We start from the raw sequence: 17,838 nt of genomic DNA, 5'->3' as shown, positions 1-17,838 counted from the left end.
CTAAAGAAAGAAGAAAAAAATAGTATTTTAGTTCAAGTATAGCAATAAATCTTAAAATCAGTAGTTTCCTGCACCTCAATTATGGATCATAAAAAGGGCCAATTAAAAAAGTTATTTTAAAACTTCTGCCCATTTTTGGCCAGTGTAGATTAATGTACAATTACATCTAATAGAATTCAGAAACTCTTTTTTCTCCTTTACCTTTTCAGATTCCATGCCCGGACACCTCCAGTTGTACAAATAATACTGCAAATTTCCATCTCCAATCCCGAACTTGAGTTTTTCCAGGAATGTTTTGTTTTCCATTAAGTCTAGTGCATTGAATACATCAAATCCTTTCTGGCAACAGCAAAACATTTTTAAAAAAAAATTTACTTTTTAAAGTTTCAAATGACACTTTACACAGTGGCATACAGTATCCAAGAGACTAGGCTAATTAAAAGGAAAAGAAGACAATGAAATAAATCTTGTCTTTTAATTAGGTACACACACAAGTCTATTCCCAATAAAAACTGAAGTATAAAGCACAGCTTTTCTTGAAGGTTATCTCCAAGAGGGTACAAATTTTATAGCCACTTTCAGGGTCTAAGGTCTGAAGAGTCCCTAAAGCATTTCCTGTAATTTTATCCTTACAGATACAGATTTTTTAAAATCACATACAGTGTTTTGACACACATGGCCTATTCCAGCTGAAGCTGCATAATACAGCCTATGGTGTTTTTCAATTTATCATTCTGTTAACAATAAAAATATTTCTGTGATTCAGTCCTTTTCTGAAATGCCATTGTCTTCAGAACTCAAATCTTTCAGGTGATAATCCCTCCCCTACTCATGCACCCTCTACCAACTCCTCTTTTCATAAATCTCCCAAATCACCACTCAGAGAGTAATTTTTTCTCTCAGAAGAATCACATGGCCAATCAGTCTCAAGAGTTTTGTGCAGCAATACAAACACACCCAAATCCTAACTTACTGTGAACTCTTAACAAGCAGCATAAACCCAAGGTCAGTTAAGCCATCAAAGTGACAACCAGCATGTATGGAGAGCTGAATTTGCTTGGGGTGTGGATGCAGAAGTCCATTTAAGTGCAACTAACTGCAAGGGATTCTGAACTAAGATCTTGCAGTCTTAACAGCACCAAGGTAGTGCACCAGCAGGACATGATGTACTCTTAAGACAAAAGTAAGTTACAAAACAATACTGCTCAATTACTTAAGTACAAGAAGATGGGGTAAGGAACATTCTTTACTCAGTATAAAAATCAGGTTTTTTTTTTCTTTTAAATGAGCATCCCATATTAGGAAAAAAGGGGGTTGAGGAAAATGAGCATTTTAAGCTCCACATCAGGACTATTCAAAATAAAGTCACAAGCACAGACAGTGAGTTTAGTAAGGTTTCCCACTACCTTGCAAAAAGATCACTCTGTGTGCAGATGAAGCTTTGCTAAGTTAAATGTGCTGTGAAAAACCACATAGAAACAAGACAAATAAGGTGGTGAGGATTTGACACTTAGCACTGAAAGCAGATTTTGGAATATTCCAAGTTAGTAATAGATAGTAACAGAAATCTCAGAAGGTAGGAAGGGAAGCAGGGGAGAATAGAGAAGCACTCTAGGTACAGACACATTAAGCTCTGCAATTAAGCACTCAAAATTCAAATAAATTATGAACTCTACGGATGTAGTTTTAGTCCAGTATCTAAACATTAGCAGATTAGACTGAGGTTAGTATCTTATGAGAGGTATAAAAAGGTTCCTGTTCAAAGGTAGTTTCTTCACAGCTCTTCACAGACTATTGAAGCAGACTCAGAAGTGAATTTCTTCCTTGTTTCTAGGCTCTCTCCTGTTCTAGATCTAGAAACTGAGTATCATCTTCCACAATAAAATACATAGGGTTTTGGAGGGATTATCCTGATGCAAAATCCCACTTTCTGCACGCAGAATGCATGGAACCTAAGCGAATAACTCTAAATTCTGGGTTTTACTTTGAGGGTCATGTGTTTTATCCTGTAACTGCCAAGATTTTACTAGACTTAGTTCTAAGCTAATTTTATATAGTATGTTATGAAGATAAAAATAAACATTAAGTGGGCACGCAAACCCTGAAAGCAATTTGCTGAGTTAAATTTGTACCTCCAAACCCTATTATCTGGAGTGAAAGTGCAGAAGGGACCATGGTGTGTTGTCCCCAGCCAAGAGCCAAACTCCCTCACAGCCTGTGGCTTGCTTCTCTCCCATAGGATGGGGAGAAAATAGAAGGAAGGCAAGATGTCCTGTGAATCGAAATAATGACAGTTTGATAGAGAAAGCAAAAGTGCAGGCACAAGCAAAGCAAAAAGAAAAATTCATTCACTACTTCCCATCAGCAGGCAGATGTCAAGCTCCTTCCTGGAAAGCAAGATCTCAGCATGCATGATTGTTAGGGAAGATAAATGCTATCCCTGGGAGTATCCCCCCTTCCTCCTCCCTTGCTTCAGCCTTTATTATGGAGCAGAACATCATACGGTATGCAATAATATCCCTTTGGTCAGTTGGCATCAGCTCTCCTGGCTGTGTCCCAGCTTCTTGCCCACCCTCAGCCTACTCGTGCTGGGGGAAAGAGAGAAAGCCTTGAGGCTGAGCAAGACCGTTCAGTAACAGCCAAAACACTGGTGTTATCAGCCCTGCTTTAGTCACAAAGAACAGCACCATATGGGCTGCTAGGAAGAAAGTTAACTCCATCCCAGCCAGACTCAGTATGTTTGTAAACAGAAAGCTGTGAATAGGACTGCATTTATCAGTTCTCTTTCCTTGCCTCAGCTCTCACCATGTAAAACTCAAGTGCCAGATCTACAAATGTAATTAGGCATCTAATGATGCAGACAGGCCCAGTAGGTACTTCTGAAATCCACAGGTGTGTAAATCCCATTATTTAATGGGATTTATATATATTGTAGCTATATTATGATCCACTCAAAAGAAAAGAATCACGTCACATTCAGAGAGAAATGTACACAGGGGAAGGTATACATCCTTGCAGTTACACCTCGTAACTGCCTCCAAACCTGTTCCATCTATGGCCTTTAAATGGCCAGACACTTGGCTCTCTGTGTCACACTTCAAATGGAGACCAACCATTATCCGTTTTTCCACCTTGATTTTTAAGAATCGGTACCAATATTTTTAGCCACTTCTGAAAATTACACTTGCCTTTTAAAGTCTGTTTCTGAACTTCCCTTTGTATCATTCTGGAGTCTGAGCAACAGGGTTCTGTATTCCCCATGACTATTCAGGAGTTTTCCCTGACAAAAAATTACTGAACTACTTATAGGTCAACAGCCTCAGCAAGCAGTTCCTGTCATAGATGGCAGCTCAGCTGCAGGGCTGAACGATCATGGCTGAGACAGACAAGTTGAAGACCATGGCTGCTATCATGCAGCCTGAAGTTTGAACAGATGCAGCCTTTGCAGACCATCACTGGCTTCCTATAGGACCAACAAAAAAATCCCTGTGCCACATGCTGTGGCTCTGAGCGTGGTCATTCTGAGCACTCACCTGGCAGGTGCGACACCACAAGCAGTGTGGTGGCAACACTTCAGTTGGAGAGGCAAGTGTCAAGCATGAAAAGCAGAAAACATGCCTGTGCTCTGCAGCATGTTGGGAATGGTTGCTAGAACAGATGCCATGGACTGGATGGAGCCTGTGCAGTGCTGTGAATTGCCCAGGCTAAACAGGTCTGGGCCACAGAATACGTGACCATTGGTATTGGCACTGCACTCCCATGAAACCCTGATGACTAAGAGCTGAGCATTAGTTTGTCATCAGACAGTACTAAACTCTTAAAATTCTTCTGCTTAAGAACTTCATTTATAGTCTTTTCCCCTCCATTCAATCAAACCATCTGTCAGTGTAATTCCATGCATGAAGGTATGCGTAAAAGCTACAACATGACACCACCTACAAAGCTGTAGAGGTAGCAATTAGTAACACAATAAAATGATAAAGCTTACATAAATAAACTTTTATATTTTTTAGGAATAAAAAATAATTTAAAAACTAAAAATGTATTTGATAGAAGTTATTAATTAATCTCCAAGGGAAATTATTTTAGTGATACTTTCCATTCTTCTGATACTTAGTGACTATGGTCATCGATGTACTCCTGGGTGTTTATACAGTTCAAGCTACTGCAAGTGCTTGATCTTTATGCACTTGTCACTCCCTAGCATCACTCAAAATAAAAAGGAAAAACAAGCACTGTGCTTTGTACTTTGATATACATATTGTATATGTCTCATCAACTGCACTCTGTGCTGTGGACAGTAAAACTGAATGCAATGGCATGGATAAATTGCTGCCAGTTCTTACCTTGCCACCACTCCTAAGAATACTTTTGTGAATGAAGCATAAAAAAACCCAAACAACCCATAACTTACCAATTTGGCTATAATGAGTGCATCATTCATTAAGTCCAACAGGGGAGTCTCTGTATGAATATTGTAAAAGGAATAGGCAGCTTTGAGGCTTTTATGAACAGGATGATGCATCACTGTTGAAGGTAATGTGTAGAAGCTCAGGAAATCTGTTAAAATACCATTTGAGCCCTACAAGAAAAACCCAAACCCAAACAAGTTAATTAATAAGAAGTAACAGCTCAGTTATTGGTTAGGCTAACATGGCAGTTCTACACAAGGTAAGTAATAAATCCAGCAAGGTTTGTGCACTGTAAGTATTATGGTATAACAACTAATCTTGGCTAAGATTTGAGGAAACAAACATTTAGATTTTTCTAGTCTATTATACCACTAACACTTTGACAAGCAGTTGTCAAAGCAGTTCAGTTTGTTTCTCAAGCTTAGTCTGCTATAGAGAGAGCTAACAAAGCACACTTCCAAAAAAAGTATGTAGGTGTTTTTCCAACTGATATTTAACAAAATATTAAGGATATTTTTAAAAATCTGATGATGTTAATGTTAATGTTAATTTTCTCATCTTTCTAAAAACAGAGAAAAAATATACTGTGCTGGTGTACAAAGCATATTTAAATCAGCTTATGATTATTAATCACCAAGCACAAGCAACTATCTGGATAACAGTGCTAAATCACATTGAAATTTTAATAAAACCAACAGTCATCAAAAAAGGTGCTTGTACAGAAATTTAAAATATACTACATAAAACTTCTTAATATTTCACGCACCTAAGGAAATTTAACCATCTCCAAGAGCGTAGATTAGCAGGAAATGGGAAATAATTATAACATGGGTAAAAAAACTACCCAGATTTTCTCTCCTGGTATTTCCAAGAAGATAAGGCAAAGGAGACACGCAAATGCTCGTTATTGCTTGTTTCCTTTATTTTTGAATGACTAGTGCTCACTATTTAGTGCTCAATGAAGGACATCACATGGATCCTTAAATTAACTGTACTGCTACAGTAAAAAGTAAAACAGTTGAACCTATCACATGCAGAAAAGCTATTTGTCTTAGAGCAGGTACAGATCCTGTAGTAGAGAGTAACAGAAAAGTTATTAAGTCACTCACTGAATTCAGTAAGGATGATGAAAATGTTAACTCAGAAATTATACAGAGTATTTTAAGGTTTTAGCTCTGCACATTACAAAGATGATTTAAAAGTCTGACACTAACATCTCCAGGTTACAATCTCCAGCATTAACAAACTTCCATTTTCTATAGTGAAAAACTAGTTCAAGAGATAGTGTAAAACAAGCAATTAAAGACTCTGCTGTTCAGTTAGAATGGCACTGCCAGTGTGACATTCATGCTGATCCTGGTGCTTCTGGGCTCTCCTGCAGGTTTCAAGTCACAAACAAAGCCAAAAGCCAACCCAGGGAGCAAAGCGGAGGGCAGGGAGAAGGTGTGGAAAAAGAAGGAGGGACTATAAATGAGAAAATGGAAAAACCCAATGAGCACTGGACCCACTAAAAAGTAAGTAGAAAGCTAAGCTTGGACAATGACAACTGATGAGCAGGACCACTCATCTCCAGCAGCACTAAGTTTCTTAACTCAGCTGAGGCTCCTGCACAAATTCAGGCTGCAGTGTGGGAACACTGAGCTTCACAACCCGCAGCTTCTATGAGGAGCTGGTAGGTTTAAGGATGTTACTGCTGATCATTTTTAAATAACATTATTACTTTAAACAAAGTAATACACTATCTAAATATGATGTCTATAACTGATTTTGTATGGACTCAAAGGGAAGAGCATATCTTTCTCCACTAGCTTTATTGCACCCATTCCAAATGCTCATCTTTTCCTGCATTTGCTTATTTTGAGAGGAGCATTAGCACCAACCGTTTGGAAGGTGGAGGTGGTAGGTGTATATATATATTATATGTAGATATATACTCTATATATATATACAGAAATTCAAACATATATATACATACATTTATTGAAAAAAACCCATATTTTACTGAAGTAGATCATCAAAACCCATAATTTTCCCAGCAGGTGCATCTAAAATTTGGTTTAAAAATAAAGAATTTTTTACTGGTGTATGGCAGAAACATTTACACCTGAGAGAATGACAGTCAATTCAAACCAAATCCTTATCTCAGTCACTGCATCATTCTTCCTTTTTTTTCTAGAAAAGGAGGTTTGAAAATCACTGCTTATTATCATGTCATATCTCCGCGAAAAAAGAATCAAGAAATGCAGGTGGAAGAGTTGACCTTAAAGTATGTAAAGTTCTTTGCTGTAATCTTGCCAAGATAGTGATATTTCAGAATTCTTTAAGATATCCTATTATAAGAGCACTGCAGTGTATCACAACCAAACTTTTTTTTGTTAACAGAATGCAATAAAAAGAACAAAACCTGTAATCATGATATCAAATTCTACCTATAACACACATTTTTCATACTGCCCACATTTCAAAAACTTGATGCTGATATGAACTATTGTAAGTGGCATTCCCATATACATTCATATCCGTTAGGGCGCATTTTACCTCCACCACGTAAGTGTCAATAATATGATCCCGAGGCAGGAACCAGTGGGCTACTTCTTCTTCATCCATCACAGGAGCAAGATTAAACTGTTTCAAGTAAGTGTTGATTAATTCTTGTACTGCTTTAGTATCTTTTTGTTCCATTGGTCTCAAACCTGAAGTCTTTGTGGCCTTATTGTAACAAAAGAAAAATACACGTTAAGATGTTGAAAGGAAAACTTGCAAACACAGCAAAGGCTGAAAGTAGGTTGCAGAGTCACTACACTTGCTATAATGCATTCATTATTAGTCTACTTCATTCCAGCCACCTAATTCATTATGCTATTCTACAAATGGCTTTCAATCAGAATTCCCTCTCTTCTAATTATTGAAACAGTCTGGGGCACTTCAATCTTTATATTTCATTATTGAAAGAGCTTCATTTCTCCAGAGAAAGACATACCATTGCCAACAGCTTAGACTTTGTGCAGTTTGTGTTTGTTTTTTTTTTAGGTCAGTTTATTTCTTACTTTCTTCTAAACTACGTAGGGCCCAGACACAGAAACAAAACAATGCAACTTGTGTATCAGAAGTTAATCTGAAGACAAGAACACAAGCAATTCAAACTTACAGTCAAACTATACATCAAAATCAGCTGATAAAGTTTAATTAGATATTATTTAACAAAAAAGATTCCAAGGACTGCTTAGTGTACTACTACCTATTCTTAGCATTTGCAAACTCCCTTGCTAACTCAAGGTTCTATACAGGCACAACTGCTATTCTGTTAACAAGAAAGCTTCTCATAACTTACAGCTGCCTGAAATTAAAAACCTACAGTACTTAAACAGGTTTTTTTTTTTTTACTTTAAACATCAGAAGAGAAAAAAATTGCCTTCTAGTACTATATAATTAATTTAAACAAGCGAAGGTGATTAAAAATTTCTTGCAAGCTTTTGTTAGCTTTCCTGACTATTTCCTTTTGGGGAGGCTAACACTTGTTCTCTTCAGAGCTCATTTATCCTGCTTCGTCTGCCTGAGCTACATACTTGGGCACGTATCACATTAATCATAGCAAAGTCAATTGCAAGAGCAGCCAGGTAGAGACTTGATTACTGGAAGCCTGAAATTAGTGTAGCTGATTAGGCTTTGGCCAAAAGGCATTATTCTGGGGGAGGTATTATCGATGCACTCCGGGAGTCAGCAGCCAGATGAGAAATCAAGGCACATTTTGCTGCAGCTCTGGACTGTGTTTAGTCTTCCTGCTTTTCTGAGCAGCCTGGGACTATGGTTTGACTCCACAACAGCACATCACCTATATTTTAAAATGCCTTTATTCCATAAGGGTGTACACCTGACTAACAGAAAGGATGGAGGAAAAAGAGCTGGGCTGGAACATCTTTTTCTCCCAGCAATGCTCAGAATGTCCACCAGTAAATGATCATTTGCAACCCCAGAAATGAGGGAAAGTGTACAGAACTGGGCTAAAATTTTTTTCTCTGCTTCACATATCAAGCTGCACTGGCCACACATTCATGCGACTATCCAGTGTCAGGATCTCAGTCAGTCAGGAAAAGACATACAAACATGCTCCTCTCCTTACTCTAAATACAGACAAAATCTACCTTTCAGAAAACTCCTTTCTCAAGAGATTAAACACTTAGAAAAAAAAAAATTTTACTTTTCATATCTAAAGGTATGTGCACAGCCTTTAGTGAGGGTAGTATTTATTAATTACAGTACTTATTATATCTGAAAACCTTTTTAATTCAGGCTGTTCAAGTGATTAGGAATGATTAATTCTCTTAAAGGGAGATGAGCTCCCAGTGGCAATGATATTCCAAGGACGCTAAGAAAAGAGGTTAAAATGCAAGAAACAGTTTGGTGCTAAGGGACAGGATAGCATGGCCTGAATTGTCAAATTTGTGTGACAGTCCTGTTTATGATAACAGCCTGAGACTCAGAAAAAAGATTCTCAACAGCACTTAAACCCTTTCTCGGGGAAAAAAACAACATCCAAATAAACCCAAAGCACAAGACTTAGAGAGAAAATATTAGCACAACGATTAAATCTTCATTTTCTATGGGAGAAGTTCCCAAATCCAGTCTAAAAATAAATAACTGAGGTATATGGATTCCTACATCATTTAGTTTTAAAAGCTGATTTTGAAAGCACCCATTTTCTATTTGCACTTCTGTGTACAGTATATGTTTGCCTTACCTATAGTAATGAGATACGATGTATTATTGGTTTTCCATAATTCACTTTTCTGTTGAAACTGGGTTTTATGCTAAAGGAAGATGATCAGGGTATAAATGCTGTTTCTAATGACTCTCTGTAGTTTTGGTACTGTAAGTAAGATCCTTATTCTTTAAACTATTCGCTTCCTGAATTGTTTCCATGAGAAATGTTACTAGAGTTGCCACCAAAACCTGTATTTGAAATTGTATACTGCACTTTTTCAGACTTTTAAAAATGTCTTCAAGATTTGATGGAAGCTATATTTAGCTTTCCAAGATTAAAACCTAATTAATTTGGTTATTAATTCTTAAGCTCTGAAAACTGCTGCCCTGCACGCAAGGGAGAAGCTGCGTGTGCAGCACAGTTGGCACGCAGGCAGTGCAGGAAACGAGCCTCTCCGACAGCAGCAGGAGCACAGATCAAGCCATGGCACGTGCTTTATTCCAAGGAGTGCTCAGTGTACCACTCAAATATTTCAGCAGTAGGAGAATCTGCAGCATCAAGCTAACAAGACACAATTCTCCAAAATCAGATAAATTATTACAAAGTACTATGAGTGAGGAGAAACGCGTATTTTTAACCAAAAGAATAGGTTTGTTTTAATAAAAAAAGGTCTACTGATAAGGTACGGGTAAAGTATACTCTGCAATCCCTTTGAATTGAAAGGTGGCTTTTACAAGCAAAGAAATTATCTTCACCATAAAGCTCAGACTGACTTCTGTAGGCTATTAATGACAGCAATGAGATTTTTTAATAGTACATAGTACTTATACTGACTTGCCCTGTCATGGAAATTGCACCCTAAGGCTTTTTGCAAGCTTAACTATTAGCTGCAAACATGAGAAAAAATATTTTTAACTAACCTAGCTATGCTAGAACACTTGTTTTTTACTAGACCGTGCAAACAAACAGTACACAACATACTGAGGTGGCTTTTGCTGAGCCTGCTCATTGCAAAGAACAACATTCTCTGACTGAACAGAAAAGGATGTGAATTAGAGTGGAATCAAAAATATGACTGTACTCAGCCAAGTTGCTGATGGACTTCTCTGAGAATTTTAAGACATGAACTGTTGATTTTCTGTACCAGTAATCTCTTAACAGATTAAACATACTGAGAATAGTCTTATGCATCTTCAACTCAATCCCACATGTTTATGAAGTCAAGATTTCTGGGGTTTTTTCCTTTGTTTAAGGATTTTAGGTCAAAATTTATGTTTTCTCCATATAGAGATCAAGATTTCCGGCAATAGCCTCCTCTGTTTAGTATAGCCCTTAATGTCTTTTTCATCAACCAGAGATTATTTTTTTTAATGTCCTGTACACACTGCCTTTACACAGAAAAGCCTGTGCTGTCAGAGACAGATGGAAGGTTATTTTAGGCTTCACAATAACTGTGGGGATTCTCTAGAAGTCATACTGCTTACATCAGGAAGTCTGTAGAGCTTCATTGTTCTTTGTAGAGTCATGTTTCTACTCAAATGTGAAAATTTCACCTCCACCAATTTTCTGGGATTTAGTGATCGATGCCAATACCTGGAAATAAAATTAATAATGAGTTTAAATACTATTTTAAGTGTCAGCTTTACTTGCATCCATTTCCCTGCTTTACTGCATTGCTCCTTTCCTCTCCAAATTTGTTTCTAAGCAAGCCTGTACTATGTCTGTAAGAAGCTTAAGCAACAAAAAAATTAAGGAAAAGTTATATCCAAGCAATAGCTTTTAAACAGGCCTGCTATCACAGTATTTTGAGTTTAAGCAAATGCTTTTTGATACAGAATGAGTGAGCACAGAGGTAAACATTTTAGTACTTATCATAGCTCTGAAAAACTCACCATACTTACATGGATAACATTTATTTTCTTGTGCAGACAGGACGCTCTGCTCATGTCTAAGCCTTTTGTTGAAGATCTCCCCTTCCTGGGAGATCATTGAGCAACAGATCACTGTTACTCTGTTACTAACACAGCACGGCTTTTTCTCCCCCCATCCTTCCTTACAGAAACTTACAGGATCTTTGCTGTTGGTAGGTACAAAACAATTTCAAATCAAAAACTACTCTGTCCTCCAGAATGCTAGACAGCTGGACTAAAACTGCAGGAACTGAACCTTTCCTAGTAGAAATATAATCCACTCCAAGCAAATGAAATTATACTTGGTTGTAACTCTTCCCACATGGCAGTTGTCCCATCTTTATCAAATGCCGATCAAGACCTCCTTTCTCCAGGAAAGATGGAAGTATCTCAAAAAAGCAAATCATACAATTCCCAGAAATGCTCTGCCATCTCTGGCAAGCAACCAGGTCAACAGGGAAGTGTCCCAGCAGGGAAACAGGCCACTTGAAAAAACACAGGTATACAACGTTGTCAATGCTAGCATGGCTTTCACCACAAGGTCAATAGAAATATTGATTAGCCTATTTAAGGTATGCTAACAAACCCAAAATTAAATTTTAGTCTGAGAAGCTGTTTTATCCAAGGCAAGGGGGGGGTTGGAAATCAAAAAACCCAACCCTGACAAACATTCAGGCCTTCAGGTTAGTCAAGGCCACAACATTTAACAACTTTGAATTTTATGCTTTTATAGGCAATTACATTAAATTTTCTTTAAAATAACTGCTGTAGGAACCAATGTTATTATGAGCATCACCTAGGTTACCTGCAAGTGGCCACAGGTTTGGGAAGTACCACTCCAGCAGTGTAAACAGCTTGAAAAATTCCTTCCAGGTTCACTCTTCTGGTTATTTCCCGAATTAGCACAGGTGCTACCCGTTTAGATCTCAGTTTCTTATGGACACACAGAAAATTGATTTCTACCATTTTCTTCACACTAAAAGGACAATAAATAGAGGAAAAATTAAAGAAAGTTACACAGTGCATGTTTTCATTTGCATAATTACAGTTTCCCACATTTTGACAGAAGAATTTGAAGTAAGAATAAATTGGCCTGTGACAAAGTAGATCTGCAACAAATACTACTCTATGATACTGTGACTGTAATGGCAAATTGTGCAATATGCAAGCTATGTCTAATGTGTTTGCTATAGTCCCTTTTCAAAGCTCTATTCTATCAAGACTCAACCAATTGCCTTACTTTAGGATGCAGAAGGGCATCCAAGCACATGTTATGTGGTACCATTATGCTTTATGTTTGTCAGCGTACAAACACCTGTCCAAGAAGACTAGCTGATTGACTATCCTTTAAATACTTTCCAGTGTGGTCAGAAAATTGTATGCCATTATCTGTATCATTCATCAGTAAGAAAATTCCTTATATATTTATTAATAGTCTTCATGCAATGAGCTCACAAGTTTGTTTTTTTTTCTTAAGGGAGGAAGAAGGGGAAGTGGTGAGAAGAGTAAAAAAAAAAAAGTCTGCTACATACACAGGATTCTTCTGACTCTTTATGATCAGTGAGCCTCCTTCTCTCTATTTAAGTTTTCTATAGCAATGGACACCAGTTGAAGATTTGTTTTGTGGCATTATTCCTTTACAAACACAAAACTAATGGTGCATTTTACCTGTCATATATACGAATACTTGCAGGGATGGCACTTATGAATCCTACCAGTTTTTTGTTTGAAGACACTCTAACCCCACAGTGCCACTGGGGTAACCAGCCTGGAGGACGTAACGCCCTAGAATTGATGACAGAAATAATTACAAATTACTGCCTAAGAAGATGTAATAAAAACACCTTTCTTTGCACTTCATGCAGAACAGAATGTGGAACTTGCTACTCACCACAGAAGAAATTCAGGCGAATAATCAAACCTAAACATATTATCATCATCTTCTACGTAATTCTCATTTAACAGTGTGTATAACTCCTTCAGCTGAAAACACACAAAAAAAAATACAAAGATTTATCCATGCATCAATGAGAATAAACTTGAATTATTTTAGATACATATAAAAATTGTTTTACTTACAACTTCGGCATTGCTAAGATCCAATGTGTCCCACATAAAACCTTGTGGCAAAGAATATGGCTCTAGGCGGACATTGTCCTTATCTGGTTCAATTGCACCATGTGAAGTTATAACTTCATCTTTTGATGGAGGAGGGGGGAAAAAAAACCCAAAAAACTGTTATATTGCTAGCTTTCCTGATAGTTCTCTAAATTGCATTTAATTCACATCATGTATTTTCTCATAATTATGTGATAGGAACATGAAGCTTTTAAAAAATGGTGAAAAAATTAGTATTATTAGCTTACACTACTTTTCATTCTCACAGATCACATTCAGACCAATGACTGTCTTGTCAGAATATTTATAGATATGCACAGAACCACTCTACCTCAACTGATACCCACTATTTCATAACACAGGACAACTTATCAGCACATGCACAGCATTTAGCAAGCCACGAGATCCACAGTCTCATTATGAGAGACATGTTGTACTCACATCTAACAAGCTCAGATCTTGTTTACCACCGACTTGAACAGACCTGATCTCAACAGGATTACTCAGGAGCAGTGGCACAGCAAAGCCAGGGCATTTAAAAGATACTGCTGATACGTGAGAAGTGTTCCTAAAATCCTACATGAAGGCATGCTTTCTTCTCCTCCCTTGCTTTACAACTCCGGTCCCTCAGTGTACAGCTATTGACAGCTGCTGTTCCTCTTCTATGGAGCAGCACATGCTAAACCATAGAATCATTTAGGCTGGAAAAGACTTTTAAGATCATAATCTAACCACTAACCTTACACTACCAAGCCTGCCACTAAACCATCATATCTACATATCTTTTCAAAACCTCCAGGCTGGTGACTCTACCACTTCCCTGGGGAGCATTTTCCAATGCTCTGCAACCCCTTCAGTAAAGACATTTTTCCTAACATCCAATCTAAATCTCCCCTGGCACAACCCACGGCCGTTTCCTGTTGTTCTATCGCTTGTTATCTGGGAGAAGAGGCTGACTCCCACCTTGCTACAATCTCTTTCAGGTACTTGTAGAGAGCAACAAGGTCCCCCCAGGCCTCTTTTTCTCCAGGCTAAACAACCTCAATTGCTCCTCATAAGACTTGTGCTCCAGACCCTTCAAAAGCTTCGTTGCCTTTCTCTGGCCACACTCCAGCAACTCAATATCTTGTAGCACTGTCTTTTATGGCAGTAGCCAGATTATGTTCTAAGGGCTTTGGACCTTCTGATTTTCTCCCTGCATTACCTCACAGCATCCCTACAGGCCTCCTGAGTTGTCAGCCCCTCCTCCAAAGGCCATAAACCATCATTCTCTTTCCTGAATTCCTCTGGTGGTGCGTGCGCCCCATCCCTCCTTGGGCCTGCTCTACAATCTCAGGAGTTCCTGATAAGCCTTGACCAAACTACCAAAGTTGGGCCGTGAAACATCCCTTGACCATAACAGAAGCTCCGGCATAGTAAAGGTGGGAGCGACACTGACTGTATCAGGATCATCCACTGCCTGAACAAGGTGGGGAACAAAGGATAATCATTTATCCCCAGATAATCAGTTACCCCCTGACAGCCTTGGAACACTACTTACCTGAACTGTAGCCAAAGTGAAATGGTACCACTGCTACTGGACATTTTTTTTTTCCCCCAAAAAGCAGTTACCAATGTGGGTTATGGCCAGGATGGAAACTTACTGATGACTAAAGCCAGTCACCTTGCAACCCCATGAAGAGGGGCCCTAAGTGAGGCCCTTTAAGCTGTCCTGGACCACAGTGGGCTGCACCAGCACCTCCCTCTGAGTGGGAAGCCTCTCAGAGCTTGTAAACCCCAAGTCTGCGATATTCCAAAGACTGCTGCTGAGGTCAAGGCCTCAACACCACCTCAAGCTGACACCCCCGCTCCTCGAGGCTCAACCCTTCCTGCTGAGAAATGGAAACAGACTTGATGTGAGTATGTCACTGAACTGCAGGGGAATTTTTAACAGATACCTTTGCATACCTAAACACGTCTACATCTCTGTGCCTGCATGCAATGTGCGTGAATTGAGTATAGCATCAATGTTGTTATGTAGAATCTATAATTAAGTCACTGTTATAATAGTAGTATCCCACTGAATCACTTCATAAATGTTAAATTAGTCAATGATTAGAGTACTGCTAAACTCCTTTGCACCCTTATCTTTTTGCACCCATATCCTTGGCACCCTGACCCTTCTGCATCCCCAGTCTCCACGTAAATCATTCTAAATTGTTTCTAATTCCATTTTCCTATGTATGCTTCATCTATGTAGTAAGTAATAGAGTGAATGTTGCCATCGAACTTTCTGTTAAATTGCACTTCCACAAATTTATATTAAAACCTGCTTTTTGCTGACATCTTTGACGGTGATTCTTTAAGTGACCCAAATTACCGATTCGCAACTTCAGTTCCAGCTAAAGTTCTCTATTCAGCCAGGCCCGTCTTCCTCCCCTTCAGCTCATCTTTTGACACATGGGGACAGCCTATTCCTGCATCTTTAAGTTTTCTTTCTAAAGCACATCCAGCTTTCGTGGACATCTTCACCCTTCAGGACTGCCTACCAAGGGATTCCGCCAACCAGGCTCCTAAACAGGACAAAGTCTGCCCTCCAGAAGTCCAAGGTGGCAGTTCTCCTGACCCCCTCCTTACTTCTGCAAGAATTGGAAACTCTCTGATTTCACAGTCACTGTGCCCAAGACAGTCTCCAACCATCACATCACCCAAAAGTCCTGTCTTTTCATGAACAACACGTCCAGCAGAGCACCTTCCCTAGTTGGCTCACTCACCAACTGTGTCAAAAGTTATCTTCCACACACTCCAGGAACCTCATAGACTGTCTCCTCTCCACTGTATTGTATTTCTAGAAGACACCTGGTAAGTTGAAGTCACCCATGAGAACAAGGGCCAGCAATTGTGAGACTTCTCCCAGCTGCTTACAGAATATTTCATCTGCCTCTTCATCCTGGTTAGGAGCTCTATAACAGACTCCCATCACGGTATCTGCCCTGTTGGCCTTCCCCCTGATTCTCACCCATAAACACTCAATCCTGTCATAACAATTATCAGGCTCTTGAGAGTCAAATATTCCTTAGTAGTACAAATTTTTCCCAAATGATGCACATTCCTGACAAATAGTTATGGCTTGCCATCCAGCTCGGAAGGTCACCATTATTAGCACCTTTAAGCAAACTCTGAAAAGTACCAACAGCCCCAATGTTACTGCTGCTACATGGCAGGCTTGGCCTAACTAAAGGACCCATTGCTAACAATCTCAGCTTGAAAACAGAAGGATTCCGAAGTCAATTTAATGCAAAGATCCCTACAACTATTTTTTGAATTGACAGATTATTTTTTCCACCTAAACACACAGAGCACATCAAATAGCGATGAATTCCCCATCTGTTCATTCAGCAGATAAAGCTTAAAAAAAAAATCTATGGGATTAAGAAGAAATTCATAGGCACTGTTGGACAAAACCTTGCTAACCAAATTTTACAAAGCATATTTCTCCTGAACAACACTAACAAATCATTTTCTAAGCCAATGTATTGACATTTTTAGGCTGGCAATTGGCAGACTCTCATCTCTATGTAAGTGCTGTAAGATATATTGATTAACCTGAACTGAACTCTTGGAAGTACTGTGCAGACACCTGAACTAGCCTGAAAAAGCTTCATTATGGCTAGAGTACTTTTTGATTTACACATCAACTTATTTCAGCTAAGGTCTTCTCTACTTTGGCAGGATTGCTGGTGACAATTACTACCATCAGTTTACAAAGGTATCTGGATAGTTTGTACGGAAAAAAGCCATGGCAGGTCAGTTCAATCCAGGGGAAAATACAGTATGCAGGGACTCTGCTCTGGACTTCTCTACACATCAAAGTTGTGAAGAAATGAGATCACTGTGGATTAAGCTGTAGACATGGATTAATGTGAAATTCTGTCCTGTGGAGAGAGAGAGCAGCATGCTACCATGCTTTACATTCTACCTTACTTCTGCTTATTCTATACCAGTCTCCATTGCGATGGAGAGAAACCTGAAGGACAAACAATGACAGCTACTGTGCTGAGAATGTTTTACTTCTGAGGCCCCCACGTTTTGTGGGCACTGAAAAGCTACAACTGCTTAACTTGAAGATAACAAAAGCAGAAAAAGAAGAGTCAGAAAGCAATGCAGAAAAACAAGACAGTCAGCAACTAGAGCAACTATCTTTTTTCAACAAAGACTAAGATATACCAACTGTGTTATCAGGGATCAGATCAGTATAAAAAGTAACTTTCCAAATTCATTAGAAATGTAAAGGCAAGGAGAGGTCACCTCACCATTTCACCTGGTATCAAGAACAGAGAACAGACTGTGAGAAAGCACGTCCTTGAGGCAGTGTACATTGTGGAGAACATGAACACACAGCAGTGAAAGAGTTTGCACACGAGAAAAGTGTCATTATCCACTTAAAGCTGTATGAAAACAGTGTAACCTACAGCAGGAGAGTCATTATTTCTCTGACAGCAAATCTATCTGTTGAAAAGAATTTAAGGGAATATAAACAAACAAACAAATTTAAAAAAAATCTAAATTTACACTTAGTCACCACTTAAAGAGTTCTTACTTCCCTTTAAGTGGAAAAGACCTCTACATTCTATTGTTCAAGAGTTCAGACCTAAAATACACAAAGAAATGCTATATCAATAGCATTTCCCATTTTTATAGAGAACATCAGAATGAG

The 17,838-nt window shown here is 38.6% G+C and overlaps 1 protein-coding gene across 1 annotated transcript in view; it reads right to left on the bottom strand.

Annotated features, from left to right (window-relative positions):
* NMT2 (N-myristoyltransferase 2) overlaps positions 1-17,838 on the bottom strand; it is a 36,086-nt gene that overhangs the window by 4,272 nt on the left and 13,976 nt on the right. The window contains exons 4-11 of the mRNA XM_027720598.2: positions 13,104-13,222; positions 12,916-13,007; positions 12,693-12,809; positions 11,830-12,000; positions 10,599-10,707; positions 6,951-7,121; positions 4,415-4,582; positions 202-339 (exon numbers count right to left, since the gene is read on the bottom strand). Of these exons, the coding sequence (XP_027576399.1) occupies positions 202-339; positions 4,415-4,582; positions 6,951-7,121; positions 10,599-10,707; positions 11,830-12,000; positions 12,693-12,809; positions 12,916-13,007; positions 13,104-13,222 (1,085 nt within the window). The remainder of the gene's footprint in view (positions 1-201; positions 340-4,414; positions 4,583-6,950; positions 7,122-10,598; positions 10,708-11,829; positions 12,001-12,692; positions 12,810-12,915; positions 13,008-13,103; positions 13,223-17,838) is intronic.

This window comes from Pipra filicauda, unplaced genomic scaffold (assembly GCF_003945595.2).
Source record: "Pipra filicauda isolate LSUMZ 115617 unplaced genomic scaffold, ASM394559v2 scaffold65_size3143899_pilon, whole genome shotgun sequence".
NCBI lineage: Eukaryota > Metazoa > Chordata > Aves > Passeriformes > Pipridae > Pipra > Pipra filicauda.
The sequence above is the reverse complement of the archived record's forward strand: the minus strand, read 5'-3'. Positions and strand labels throughout refer to the sequence as shown.